At 44.1% G+C, this 14604-nt stretch overlaps 1 protein-coding gene across 1 annotated transcript in view; it reads left to right on the top strand.

Annotated features, from left to right (window-relative positions):
- FBN2 (fibrillin 2) overlaps positions 1-14604 on the top strand; it is a 275441-nt gene that overhangs the window by 97674 nt on the left and 163163 nt on the right. The window contains 2 exon segments of the mRNA XM_030567977.1: positions 7920-8045; positions 14443-14595. Of these exon segments, the coding sequence (XP_030423837.1) occupies positions 7920-8045; positions 14443-14595 (279 nt within the window).

Here is a 14604-nt window from a genome sequence, read left to right on the forward strand (position 1 = left end):
GATGAGTGCCGTGGGTAAGGGCCAAAAAGAGGGGGCGCAGGGTACTGGTAGTGATTTGATAATAGGGGCGTAACCAATTGATAGCCCCCAAAAGTTGTTGTAGGACCACATAGGTGACCGGGTTAGGTATTTGTAGCGAGGGAAGGATCGGAGTGGAATAGGCAGCCTGAAGCTTATGGCCCAAATATTGGAACGGCTCATGGAGTTGGACCTTTTCCGGGGCAATTTGCAATCCATAAGTCCGAAGGGAGGAGGTTAGCTGGTTAAGCCAATCTTGTGGGAGGACTGGGGCAGCAACCAGAATGTCATCCATATAATGGTAAACAAGGAGAGAGGGGAAAAATTGTCGAAAAGAAGACAGAGCAGTATCCACATAGTGTTGGCACAGGGTGGGGCTGTTAAGCATGCCCTGGGGAAGAACGGTCCATTGATAGCGATGAGTTGGGCGAGAATTATTAAGAGTGGGGACAGTAAAGGCAAAGTACCTTTTGTCTTGCTCCTGAAGAGGGATGGAAAAAAAACAATCCTTTAAGTCAATCACGGCCAGTTGGAAGCCTTATGGGATAAGATTGGGATTTGGGGCACCACATTGTAGGGGGCCCATGGGTTCTAGGATTTTATTAATGGCTCGCAAATCGTGTAATAGCCACCATTTTCCTGATTTCTTTTTTATCACAAAAACAGGAGTATTATAGGGACTGGTGGTGGGTTCAAGGTGTCGGGCTTCGCACTGTTCCTGAACTAAGGCGGAGAGTGCGGTCAGCTTTTCGGCGGGTAGGGGCCACTGCTCCACCCAAACAGGGGAGTGCGTTTTCCAGGTGAGGGCTAATGCAGTGGGAGTGGTTGCCATGGAAAAACAAACTAGATTAATTTAACTAAAAAATTGAAAAAATTCACGATATAGGTGGTCCAGCTGCTCCCAGTTGGGATTTAGGGCAGTTAAGGCTAGGCACCAGTTACGGTCCTCGCTATATTCAGCCTCATAAAACGCCGCAGGCGGGTGGCTAGAATTGGTGGTTACAAAATATACTTCAAAACGGCCTCCTATTTGTCGAATGCAGAGAAATGGGCGTAAGACCGCAAAGCAGGAGGTATGTGAAAGGGAGCGCCAGACAAACAACCGGATACGATGATTGGGGTGGCATATTAGTCTATAGGCATATTGTGCTCCCGGGTTGGAGTCAGAACAGTGGACCCCTTCGTTAAGGAGAGGGGTAACAAAGGCCGCATAAATATCAGACTCAGATATGGGTGCATGAGTTCAGGGTAAAACAAGCGTAGCCCCTAGTTGAGAAAGGAGATCCCGGCCCCACAAATTAAATTCTATGGAAAGAATGCATGGTTTAATTTGGGCCACTGTTTGCTGCGTCGTAGGGTCTACCACTGGTAGCCAGTTGCTACTCCGTCTAGAGGCTTGGCTGCCCCCGACACCCCATACCGAGGGGGCCACCTCGGAGGGCCAGGAGGGGTCCCACTCCTTGCCTGCGATCACGGAGACGTCAGCCCCGGTGTCTAAGAGCCCTGCCAAGACCTTACCGTGAATCTGATAAAGGCAGGTGGGCTTACGGACGTGTATTTGCTGAATCACGGCAGCGACTTGAGGATGATAAGTCGCCGTATCGAACGCCACTTCACTGTTAGTCCGGAGATGCAGGGGCTCGGCACGCGTGGAACCAAATCCTCCTTTTCGTTCCTGTTGGGACACTTCAGGACAATAATAAGGGAGCAACAACAGTTGGGACCAGGATTCCCCTTTTTTAAGGGACAGCGGAAGCTGCCCCCAATATTGGGCATAGATGGTGCCACTATAATCAGCGTCGATTACCCCTGGGACAGTCATAATGCCTTTATAATGGGCAGAGGAGCGGGGGAGCACGAGCCCCACCATTCCGGGAGGGAGGGGGCCCCGAAGCTGAGTGGGCATCAGGAGTACTTCTCCGGGGAGCTGAGAGCTCATGTCCTGTGCGTTTTCCAAATCGATGCCCGCACTGCCAGAGGTGGCGGGGGGGGGGGGAACCGCCTCCTCCCTCGGTTAGACCGGGGCCCGAGGGGGGCCCGACTGGGAGTTTCCCGAGGGGGCAGAGCGGCACTGATTAGCCCAGTGGAAGCCTTTGTTACACTTGGGACATTTTTTATTTGGGCGCCCTCCACCTTCTCCTCCCGGTGGTCACCCTCGGTCTCTGCTGGCCCCTCCTCCCAGCGCCCAGCACTCGCGGCGGAAATGACCCGGCTTATTACAATTGAAGCAATTACCTAGAGGCTTGCTGCCGGCGCGCAAGGCGCCGGCAAGTAACGCCATGGTGTGGGTTTGTGTCCCCACTTCGGCGCAAGCCTGAATCATGTCTGCCAGAGAGTACTGCGCGCGATGAATGACTGTCTGAAGGATGCGGCGGCAATCAGCATTGGCTTGTTCAGCCGCCAGTCGGCGGAGTAGTTCCTCTTGGGCTTCTGGGTTGTCGATTTGCCGGGCAGTGGCTTCTTTTAACCGATCCACAAATTGATGGAAAGGCTCGGAAGACCCCTGTCTAATGCTAGTGAAGGATAATAAGGGCTTACCCATAATGGGGACCCGGCGAAACGCCCGCATAACGGAAAGTGCGGTGCGTTTAAAGGACGCTGCCGGGAGCTGCAGTTGTGCCATCACCTCCGCGAATGCACCCGACCCATATATTTGGTCGGGAATGTTATCCGCAGAGGAGATGGCCAGTGCCGCAGCCCGGAACTCGCTGTCCCATACAACATATTGGGCAGGGGATAAAATCATTCGGAACAGATGTTTCCAGTCCGTTGGCAACATAACGTAAGTATTGCTAAACCCTTCGATAAGACCCTCCACATAAGTAGATCGGAGGCCAGATTGGCGGACCCCTTTATTTAGCTCACTAATAATCGCATACTGCAATGGGTGATGGGTGGCGGTTGCCTCTCCCTGAGCGTTTGTGCTATAAGTGACCGGGTAGAGGGCTGGGAGTTCGCCCTCCCACTCCTCCAACAAGGGAGAAGCGCCTGCCGCCATCGCCTGCTGGAGGGCTGCTTGCACCGCGCTCTGAGCCGGTGAGGGCGGGAGGGGTGGCGACGGCAGCGAGGAGTCGGGGGGGTGAGGCTGGGGGCCGTCGCCCCGGGCGCAGAACAAGGTTCCTGCCTCCGTGCCATAGGAAGGAGGTGGAGTAGGGGTGGGAGAGGCAAGCGGGGGCGCCTCCTTCCGCAAACGCCCGATTGCCTCTGCACAATGTTGCCACAGCAAGATGTGTTGGATGGGCGCTCGTGGCTCCCTTAGGAGCCGTTCGCCCACGTTCTGCCAGTCAGAAACCTCGAGAGACCCTCTCTCAGGGTACCAAGGGCATTTAACCTCTATTGCGTGGAGCAATTCCTCCACTTGTCGCTGCGATGCTGTCGTGCGACCGGTTACCTTGAGTAATTGAACCAGCTCTTTCGCATGAGCCTTCTGTTGCACAGATAAATCCCCCCCCATACTCACGAGGGAGTGCGAAGACGCACTGCGGTGCACCACGGCTCGGCCAGCCGGTGGGTACGGAGGGCTGGAATCACGTCGGGGTCACCAGATGCGGGAAGGAACCAGACACAGACAGCTTGTTTGCTCAGGAAGGCGCCCCGTCGTCAGACGTGGCAGCCCTTTTATAATCTTCAGTTACAGCATTCCTACAGCATTAGCATGATTCACAACTCTATTTACTATCCTTCTATTGGTGGCCTTGGGACTCTCCCCTTCCCTTCCTCCCATGTGGAAAAGCAGAAGCGCAGCGCGTGTTGTACTTTTCCATCCTACGGGGATGTGCTTTACTTTCCCATCTTGTGATTAGATAAAAGGTTTATAGGGAACAATCATCTGGTGGCTTGCCAGCCAGGACCGATCCCTACAAATGCCTACCTTTCAACAAGCGCCTGGTGTTTTTAGAACATGTTATACATGTAATTCAAGTTATTTCAATCAATTTCTATGCGTCACAGCTCTTTCCCCCACTAAGTCAGCAAAAAATAAAAGCATCCTGCAGAAGATTGCTGCGGGTTTGGAGGTGTCTGTGCATGATGCCAGACAGATAGTCCTGGACAGTGAAGTCTTGTATCTATTTGCAGAACCAGCACAGTAACAAAGATGGACAGTGTAATTTTCCTCACACTACACTGCCATTGTGCTGGAACCTGAGGTTCAGGGGTTGAGAGAGTAGAGAGCTTCCCTGCCCATGCAATCTGTGACATCTCTGCTGAAACTGCCAACGCAAGAGGAACTTTATTGAGAAAACATGAAAAAGATCCTTGTGGATGATTTGTCCTTGTCAGTTTTCCTTTCTGTCTGTCTTTGTGCCTTAATTTGTGCTTGGTAGAGGGGATTATCATTCTTGTTTTTAACCAGTTATCAGTTATGATAGAAATGCACTGCATAGAAGATATCAAGCCAAGGCATGCAACAGGTTCAGTTCTGCTATGATTTACACACACATGGTTTCATTTCGTTGGATTAAATAGGATGGTAACCCATTTGCCACATCATATATTTGGTCGTAATGTAGTAAATTCATGCAAGATTTTGTAGATTTCCTGGGGGAATTACTTGGTTTGGATTTATACCACCATTTGGGATTCCGAAACCTCTGTGGTGGTTAGCTATGATGTCACAAGTGAAGCTATTATTGCATAGAATGTTTTGATCTGGCAAAAATGGCTTTTTTTCTTACAAAATGCCTAAATCTCTACAAAGTGTGGATACCATATGTATTATAAGATGCCAGTTAAAACTTGCCACTGTAGGTTAGATGCTTTGTGAAAATAAAAGACAGTATCAAAGTAGCGGTATATAAAATCTGACTGAAAACAGTAAGTGAAAAGGGACAAGAATATATCTAATATCTTCTTTGCTCTTGGTATTTTTTTTAAAGCTTGAAGCTCCTTCCTATTCTGATATTCTTTTTTCCATTTGGCAAATATTTTAAACTATATACCAAATGGATCATAATTCATTATTTTTTATTCATAATGATTTATGTAGCTGTTTCTGGTAGTCCCTCAGTGTGGTGTCGGGTCCTATTCAGAAACAAAGGACAATACAATCTCTGCCCTAAGAGTTTATAAGCTGTTCGTTTTATTATTGGTATAATAAAAGCCTCAGAAATTATGTGATCTGCAACAAAAATACAGTTAACAGCCTCTGCTGAATCAGCAGAGGAAGCACAAGGAAAAGCAGTATTAAAAATATTTGGTCCAGTTATGCCCTCTTCCCCCTTCTTCTGCATGGAGATAGGGGGTCAGCCACTGAGCTATGGGAGGAACAGGAAGATTGTTCCCCAGTCTGCCCTGCAGAGTTCCATACAGAATAGCAGTAAAGCACAAGCCTGTGTTTGTTTCTCAGTTGTGAAATACCAGATATACTTATAATATTTTTTTTCTCAGTTGTAGAGTAGTTAATTTAAAAAAAATAATCTGATATTTAGAATGTGGGGAATAATCACCACAAGTAAGGAAGGCAAGTCAATGTGTTCAGTAAATTTATCATGCTAATCTCTGAGTGCTTTAAAGCAATATTTTAAATAGCCTAGCTGAAAAGATTATAATTTTTCACTAGTAAAACATGCTACAAAGGTCATATGATCCTCTAAGATATAAACTATCTGGATTCTTTGGTGGTGGAGCAATGATCGCTGTAAGATGTCCTATGTACAAAAAGGTACCTAAAAATCCCCTGAAAGTTTTACAGTGAACGTTTCACCATGTTTTTATTGGTTCCCTCACAGTTCAATATTCATTTTCCTTTTCAAGTACAGCATGAGATTGTACCCTCTAGATCAGTGGCACTCAACCTTTCCAGATTACTGTACCCCTTTCAGGAGTCTGATTTGCCTTGGATACCTCCAAATTTCATCTCACTTAAAAACTACTTGCTTACAAAATCTGACATAAAAATACAAAAGTGTCACAGCACACTGTTACTGAAAAATTGCTTAGTTTCTCATTTTTACCATATAATTATAAAATAAATGGATTGGAAGATAAATACTTTACTTACATTTCAGTGTATAGTACATAGAGCAGTATAAATAAGTTGTCTGTATGAAATTTTAGTTTGTATGACTTCGCTAGAGCTTTTTATGTAGCCTGTTGTAAAACTAGGCAAATATATAGATGAATTGATGTATCCCCTGCAAGACCGCTGTATACCCCAGGGTATACATACATACCCAGGTATGTATACATACCCCTAGTTGAGAACCATTGCTCTAGATCCACATTAATGCATGGAAGATATTTTTTTTCCATGTTAAACCCACCCCACCCCCTCCTGGTGCAGCCATGACTAAGGAACTAGAGGTACTCCTGGGTCAGAGCCAGTGTAGAGGCAATAGGATGATCCTTGGAGCTCTGCTAGGTTTGGGGCTGTGTCCCATGACTTTCTTTTGTGGGAGTGAAAATCCCAAGTCCTGAAGGGACTGTATGGGGGACCTCTGCAAATTGATGTTCTTGGAGAGTTCTTTCTTCATAGCTTCTTCTGCATATGTTATGAGAAATGATGTGGGCCCAAAAGTTTGACTTTTTTTTTGGTTTGTTTTATGAGGTAAAACTTTCTTAATGTCACTTTGCAACCAAGAACTTAAATGCAGACTGAGCCAAAAACACCAACGTTTTCCAGGCTTTGGGTGGTGCGAAAGCCACAGAGTTTCATATGCTTTCAGCTGGAAAACATAAGTCAGCCCAAGTTTGTTGGAAACTTGGCCCAAGCTTTCTCAGAATTCATCCCAGGTTTAACGTGAGCCAGGTTTCAAGTTTATTACAAAACCTGAAAGATGGCAACTTTAATTTGGCTTCAGGTTGTATTTAAGAGAGTTACTCAGAGCTCTAATAAACAGAGGTCACCATGAAAAAAAATCTGTGTGGAACTAGAATTACAAAATAACAACAAAAAACAAACCCCCTACCACCAACATGCCTATCAAAAAAATGTTCAGGTTGTAAAGTGAAGCACTCAAAACTTAGGAAATGCCTGATACTTGAAATTGCCCCCTTGTATTTATGCATTATGATGTAGTCTTTACTTACTATGTGATCAGGTATTTCTACTCCCTTCTGCTGCTCACCTCTCAACATTACAGTCAGACTGTCTCCTCCTCCTCACTGTGTGGGCACTAATATGGCGAGCATTGAAAACACCACTGTCTGTTTAGCCCCTAGCACATGCTCTCAGTTCTGATACCCAGCGTCACGTCACTCCACAGGTTTTGCTCTGGTCAAAACTTGCTCCATTGACTTGGCGGTATCTCCATTCAGATGAGATGTGACCACTGCTTTTAGTGGCACTATTTGTGTAACCAAAGATTAACTCTATGAAAGGATGTACAATGATTGAGTCCATTCTTCTGAAGACTACAGTACAGTTTCTTTGAACTACTTGAGGCTCGCAAAGCATCAGGAACGTAGCTGGATCTAGCTAGCTGAGAATTTTCACAGCATGGGGAGCTCTTAGCAGGCTCAGAGTCATCATACTTGACCCCTATTCTGCCTGCCTACGTTCAGCCCTAGAGCCGGGGGAATGTTTGGGGTAGGGCTGAACAGTGCTGCATCTCCGCTGTGCTCAGCTGTTTTATGGTCCCAAAGTGACTCAGCCATCTTATGTGAGTTAGAGCAGCATCCAGACTGCTTTAACCTACTTCAGGATTTAGGGTGGGACAGAACTGGAACATACAAGGAAAGCCGGCACTGTGTGATCAGTCAGCTTTAAACAGAAGACCTGCAAGTGCTCGCAAACCATGAGTGCTCCATTGACCACAGTTTCTGAACCACTGCAGTACATTATTAAATCTGAGCTGCATTCTAACTGAATGTAATGCCCTTCATTTTTTTTTAATCTCTTCTTTGAAAAGCATTATATGCAAATATTTTGTTAATCACTTGCTGCTTCCTTCTTTGAACAGATATCGATGAGTGCAGCATCGTTCCAGGAATCTGCGAAGGTGGCGAATGTTCTAACACTGTGGGAAGTTATTTCTGCATTTGTCCACGTGGCTATGTCACATCTACAGATGGATCCCGCTGTATTGGTAGGTACATCCTTCTGTGGGCTCTTAGGGCATTCTCAAGCCAGACTCCGGCCGCTATTGTAGCTTACAAGCCGGAGGTGGGGCTATTGGCTGAAGCTCTCCTCTAATGGGAATTTTTGCCAGGCGATCCACACTATACACAGGCACTCTGGCCTTTCTGCCACAAATCCTAAATCTGTTCACAATGTCCCACAGTGCAGTCCTGTTTAGAGTGCCACTGCAGAGCACCATCTGCAGAGTTGGAGACTCTGCATGGGCTCTCTTATGGCCCAGGACCCTCAACCAATACAGTAGAAATATGATTTGGGTTTTTTACAGTTATATTTCTAGTTCTGTGCCTCTGCAGCTGGGAGCAGGATTAGATTCTTAATCAGGAAATAATAAGCCACAGTTATGTGAACAGACATGAGAAATTAGAATCACACTCGTTGCATAACTCTGTTTCTGTTGAAGTCAGAGACAAAACTCACCTTGATTTCAAAGGAGCAGGACTGAGTCCTTGCTTAATATTTCAAGGTCGGCCTTGCATAGGCATACTTTACCTTCTGAATGCCAGCGTTAGAAGTGCATTCATGTGAACTTAGAAGACATCCACAGGAAATGAAATGAATTGCTATTTCATTTGGCTTGAGTGGCCTTTTTCCATTTGTAAGAATAAAACAAAGATCAAATGTCAGTAGGTTAGAGCTCTTTGGATCTGACTTTTAAAAAATCTGTTTCTGTCCTTTTTAAAATGTGTTTGTGTTTAGATGTGGTAATATGTGTCATGGATCTTTTCACTATGTTTGTTTTACAGCTGCATGTATGCCAAGCGTATGGTTTTAAATGTAATGTTGACTTGGTTGAAAATATCATTTACCCTATGCAATAAACCATTAGCTGTTAACCTATCATCTTGTGTCACTTATAATGTAATTTCTTGAGGTGGTTGTGACACTAAGAAGTAGCGTAGATGTTGCATTCTCAGGCTCAGATCCAGCAAACACATAAGCGTGTGCCTAACTTTGTGCTGAGTTGTCCAATGATGGTAAAGTTTCTCACGCACCCAAGTTTGCGGGATTGGGGTGTAATTTGCTTGCAGAATCTAGGTGCAAAGTAAGTGAAGGGCAGAATGGCAGCCTGTTCTGTTAGTTTAGATGGACCCAATGGGCCTAAAGAGTCAAAGCATGACGCTGTCACTGTCCAGTATCAAACAACGTTGAACAAGATTTGGGCTTTGATATACAGAGACATCAGCCTGCTTAGTACTTAAACAGAGCCTCAGTGTGCTGTGCTGGCAAATACACCATTAAAAATCCTTTTGACCTTCTATTAAAAATACAGAAAAAATTGGAAAAACAGTTCAAGCATTTGAAATATCATGTATTAAGTATGGCTTTCATTTTAAAACATCCCTTGTTCCATTTCATGTTAGCTGGAGAGAGTTTTTAGAAGTGCTCCTGTAAGCCTCTAGCCTCACCGCCACAGTGCCTCCTGCTGGTGACTCAAGGGATTAGCTCATTCCAGCTCCAGAGCGCCCTCTGCAGGCCGGTGATCCGCTTTACCTGTGGCCCCATGGCCCTCCCAGGACCCTGGTGCCCTTGTCTTGGGTGCTGCCCCCCTGGCAGTACCCCTCACAGGCTCAGGGTCTCCCCGTCCCAGGGGAACCCCCACCCACTATCCCCACTTTGCCTCAGTGTTCGACTGCTGCCAGTCCCCATAGGGCGGATTGCAATGTAAGCCTCTGAACGTCAGCAAAGAGGGTTTGGACCTGCTGCCTCTGCCTACCCATGGGCTGTCCCCTGCCACCCAGTACCTAATGGGCCTTACCAGGCCTACAGCCTGGGGCTTTCCTAGGCCAGAGCTCCCCGGCTCCCTAGGCCTTTCCTCAGCCTTGCTCCACTCTAGGTTCCCTTCTTGGCACCTTGCAGCCAGGCCCTTCTCCCTCTACAGGCATAGGGAGTCTGCATGGGCCTCTGGTTCTCACAGCCTTTTATAGGGGCCAGCTGGGCCTGATTGGGGCATGGCCCCAGCTGAGCCTACTTTCCTCCATTCAGCCCAGGCTTCTTGCCTCACCACAGCCCTCTCCTGGACTGTTTCAAGCCCCGCAGGGCAGGAGCGGGTAATCACTCCGCTACAGCTCCCCACCAATCCCGGAACCCAATAAGTACAGCTCCCCAGCAACTCTTTCTTTGACAGTCTCTTAGATAGTAATAACTGTCCTGTTTGGGGGAAAAGCAAACAGGTTAGTTGAACTGGGCTGGAGTTGTTGTTGCTGTTATCGATAAAGCCCAACCTCATTTCCTAGAAGACAGAACAAGACAAACACTCGCAAGGGGGAGAGAAAAGAACAGCAACGATTAAAACTATGCAGCTTGTTTCTGATGTTGACTTTCACGTGTAATCTTGCTTCTGGAGAAGCCCAGGCGTAGCATACTGTCTTATTAGCCACTCTGAGTCCTGGCAAATTTGTACAAGCATTGGGCATTGTTCTTATCTGCCTCTCGTGTTGCAGGTTTATAGTAGCAGTCTTGCAAAACAGTCCTGGCCAGTTAAGCTAGATTTTTATGTGACAGAAGGAAAAAGTAGAAGGATAGAAAAGACAAGAAATAAGGTGATGAAGGAAAAGCATACACAGGATGTGCGTGTGAGGAAAAAGTTTTACATCCCAGCTGGGATTCAGTTGAAGCCAGTGGAAGTGGCAGTGTCATCTGGGTCCCTCTCTTGACCTCTCTGGTCAGGATATCTTTCAAGATTAAGACAAAAAGAGATCTGACGGTGTTGCACTAGATGCTGGGATCTCAGAAGACAGTGGGGGTGGCAGCCATGATGGTGGAGTTTGCTTCTTCCCCTTGTTTCAGTCAGTACTTTATTCACAGTCATCCCAAAGTCTCTCTTTCTTCAGGATCTCAAAAGTAGGTGATGGGTAGATTAGCCCATCCCCTCATTATTTTGTCCACCAGTTTTGGTTAATTGATTTCTGGTACCACATGTCTCTTGTTTGTCAGACCTGATCTTAACCCAGCCCTTGAGTTATATCAGTAGGCCTTTTTGTTTGGACTAATTCAATCTCCCTTTTGCACCCTTTCTGATCAATGTTAATTGTTATATTCTGATATTTTATGAACTTCCACTCACTTTTTACAATTTCACTATTAGGGTAAATTTACAGTTATTACAACAAGCCTTATAACTGTGAATTAACCTTTTTTGGTCAATTTAAAATAAACATTTGAAACCATTGGAATAATTTTTCTAGATTTTATTTTTAATCAAAATACTAGGTTATTTTTATGCAAATACCTATTTTGCCATTCCTATTAGTCTTCTTAACCTTCCAAATTACTTTAGTAATGCAACAAATCAGTAGTTGAGACTGTGGCAGTAAAATAGTTCACACTGCTTTTGAAGAAACTGGGGTGTCACAAGCATTGGCATGTCACATGCTGAATAAATGCTCTTGTTTCATATTGTTTCCACCCAACTCAATAAAAATATAGACAGAAGTCCACATTTTACCTTCAGAAGCACATATATGATTCCCACTGAAGCCAATAAGAGCTGCATATGCATATTGTGTGTGTGTGTTTATAAAAATTTCCTTCTGACTTGAGTTCTAATGCAAAAAAATAGGACATCCATCTGCAACAACTGCACTTTCTCTATGAAGACAACTTACTAACACAGCTTATCAAGTAAACAGAGGATACCTTATCTTATTCTTTTTTATTCTGGAAAAATTATTTGGCTCTTAAATTGTTAATTAGAGTTCATATTATGTCAAAGAAAGCATTCTGCCAAAATTAGATTGTTTAAGAGAAGCCTGAATGGTGCTTCAACAGCCAGGTGCAGTGTACTAAGTAAAACTTCACTACATGAGAAAGCTGCTGACATTACATTTGTTGCATGAAATATTAATTCTTTGGCTTAGATAGGAATAAAACACATAGGAAAGTGTATTTCTAGGAGTCCGGTCTTTGTACGGCTACGTCATCTATTAGTTTGAGCAGACCCAGGAGTCCTCAAATCCATTACTGATAGAGTGACTTTAGATAATCCACTTATCCTCTGGTGCCTCAGTTGCTTCACTTGTAAAATATGGATAATGAGCCAGTTTGTCTCCAAAATATTTTTTCCCTGATTGTGCCCTAGGAACAGGCAGTAGAGAGGTATGTTATGGAGAACAAGCACATGCCCACACACACAGCTGTAGGGCATGGGTTCTGCCATACCCGCTGGCTTGAAGTGTTTTCCATCATATACAGAGTTGGCAGTTGTGTTTAGTGCCTCCCAGCATTCCCACTATACAAATTGTTTCAGCACCTCTGCAATAGGCTTGGTCCATGAAACTTCCAGTCTCCTGAGATCTATCAGAGACTGTGGTCATCACTGCCAAGGCCCTGTGCTGTTTCTTGTCCCACTTCTAGCCCCTTCTAGCTATGCTTTCATACTAAGCAACATAACGCTCCTAGTCTTTAAGATTAGACAGTTAATACAGTTTTAAAGTGCTTAATGATTATAAGTGTGGAACTGAAGAGTCTTTTTAACTTGTTCCACCAAGTAGTTGGAATGAGGTAGTCTTAAAATTATGAAGGGTTTTTAGAAGAAACGTGAATTGCCATTTTTAATGTCATATTTGCTTTGGCTTGTACCTTTATATTTTATAGTGCTGTATTGGTTTTTGTTTGTTTTAACATTCTAAAACCGAATTTGAGGCTAAATCTGTAGCCTTTACATTTAAAAAAAAAACTGAATAAAGCCCCTAAAGTTCAACTGAACACTCAAAGAATATCTTGATAATAGTTCTTGGTGTTTAGAAAGGCCCTGTGAATTTAACATGACATTGTCAAGGCTGTTAGGCCGTAAAAATTAACATTCTGAACGTTACCTCACTGTAATGCTTACATGAAGCTCAAATTTGATTTCAGTGTTTGTAATCCTCCATCACTTCTACACCTTTTTTGCTCCTGTTTATGTTGAACTTTGGAAAACAGTCTGATAAAAATTCACAGCCTGTTTCTGCTGCCATTACTTACACTGAATAATACTTTTTCTTTGCAAATAGTCCTATTGCTTTTGGTGAGACTACTAAGAGAATAAAGTACTATTCAGTAAAAGTGGTAGATTCTGGCCCTACGTATTATATCATATATTACATCATGAAAGAAACATCAAGAGCCACATTTTTAAAATCTTAAGGCAATTACTCTTTTTGTTCGGACAACTACAGTTTTTCTCATACACAATTACCAGCCCCTGTGTCAAGCCAGTTCTAGAAAATTTATGCACATTTGTAGTTAGTCAGTGGAACTTTTGTTGTGAGTAGAGCAAGGAAGGTTTGACACATCATTTGCACGTGTAATTTAGACGCGTAGTTTTGAAAACTCGTCTTAAATGTTCTGAATTATATTCTTCAGGCCAAAGTAGCTGTATGGGCAAAAAATAGTACAAATTGGTCAGTTCAGTTTAGCACCTAAAAAAATTGATCTGGAAAAATTTAGCAGAGTCTAATGTTATTAATCCAAAGTGATTTGATTTCAGATATGTTATTTAACAAACCTAAAAATCAAAAGATTTATTGCACTGTTGAAACATATAGTATATACCATTTATTGATAGTATAATTGCAATGTAAGATATTTTATGCAATTTTTGGTAATTTTGTCACTAATTTTGATGACAAACATTTATCTTTGGTCCAGTCCTGCTTCCCTTTAGCCAATTTGAGTACTACCGTACTCTGTTGTTAGTTCCAGTTCAATGGCTCTACTTGTCAAGTAAGGGTGTAGGGTGTGCACAGGCTTTATGTTGGGCTAGATTGTGCATCTACAATACCCCCTTTGTAAGGGACAGCATGTAAATGTGTTGCCCTGGGAGCAGCACAGGGAGGAAATTATGCCTTGGAAGCTCCAAAAAGTAGTAAATTACTACTTCCTGGCCAGCATACTGAGGGGAGGAACAGCAACCATACAATATTTGCCTACTTCTGAGTGCCCAGAGCAAAGATCTGAGGAGGCTGCACAGGTTTGTTTGGGTATGTATAGAGGAGAATCAGGGTTTCTTACTCTTCCCTATATTCCAGGATACCTGCACCATGTTCTGGCTAATAGAGATTAAATATGTGATCGTTTCCTTGAGGAGTCTGTGAAGGGACTTGAGGGGTTTCCCATGGCTAAAGTGGAAGTAGAGGAGGATGAGTTTGGTAGCAGCATTTTGGATTAATGCAAGATTAGTGTCACTGAAACATTATGGCATTGCAATAAACCAGTTGTTAATAAACTTTGTCTGACTGTATTTAAATTTGTTTTTATACAACTTTTCAATTGCTTTTCTTGCTATTACTCCTAGTGTTTGCAATCACTGGGGCAAATTTCTAAAGGACGGTTCATATTAGTTTGTTTTTTTAATTAACGTCCAGATCAAAGGGCAGGCACGTGTTTCTCCAGCTTGGTGAATGGTCGTTGTGCACAAGAACTTCCGAATAGGTTTACCAAAATGCAGTGCTGTTGTGAATCTGGTCGATGCTGGGCCATTGGATCTGTTCCTGAGGTGTGTCCTGTGAGAGGCTCTGGTGAGTGGT

This window comes from Gopherus evgoodei, chromosome 6 (genome assembly GCF_007399415.2).
Source record: "Gopherus evgoodei ecotype Sinaloan lineage chromosome 6, rGopEvg1_v1.p, whole genome shotgun sequence".
NCBI classification, from domain to species: domain Eukaryota; kingdom Metazoa; phylum Chordata; order Testudines; family Testudinidae; genus Gopherus; species Gopherus evgoodei.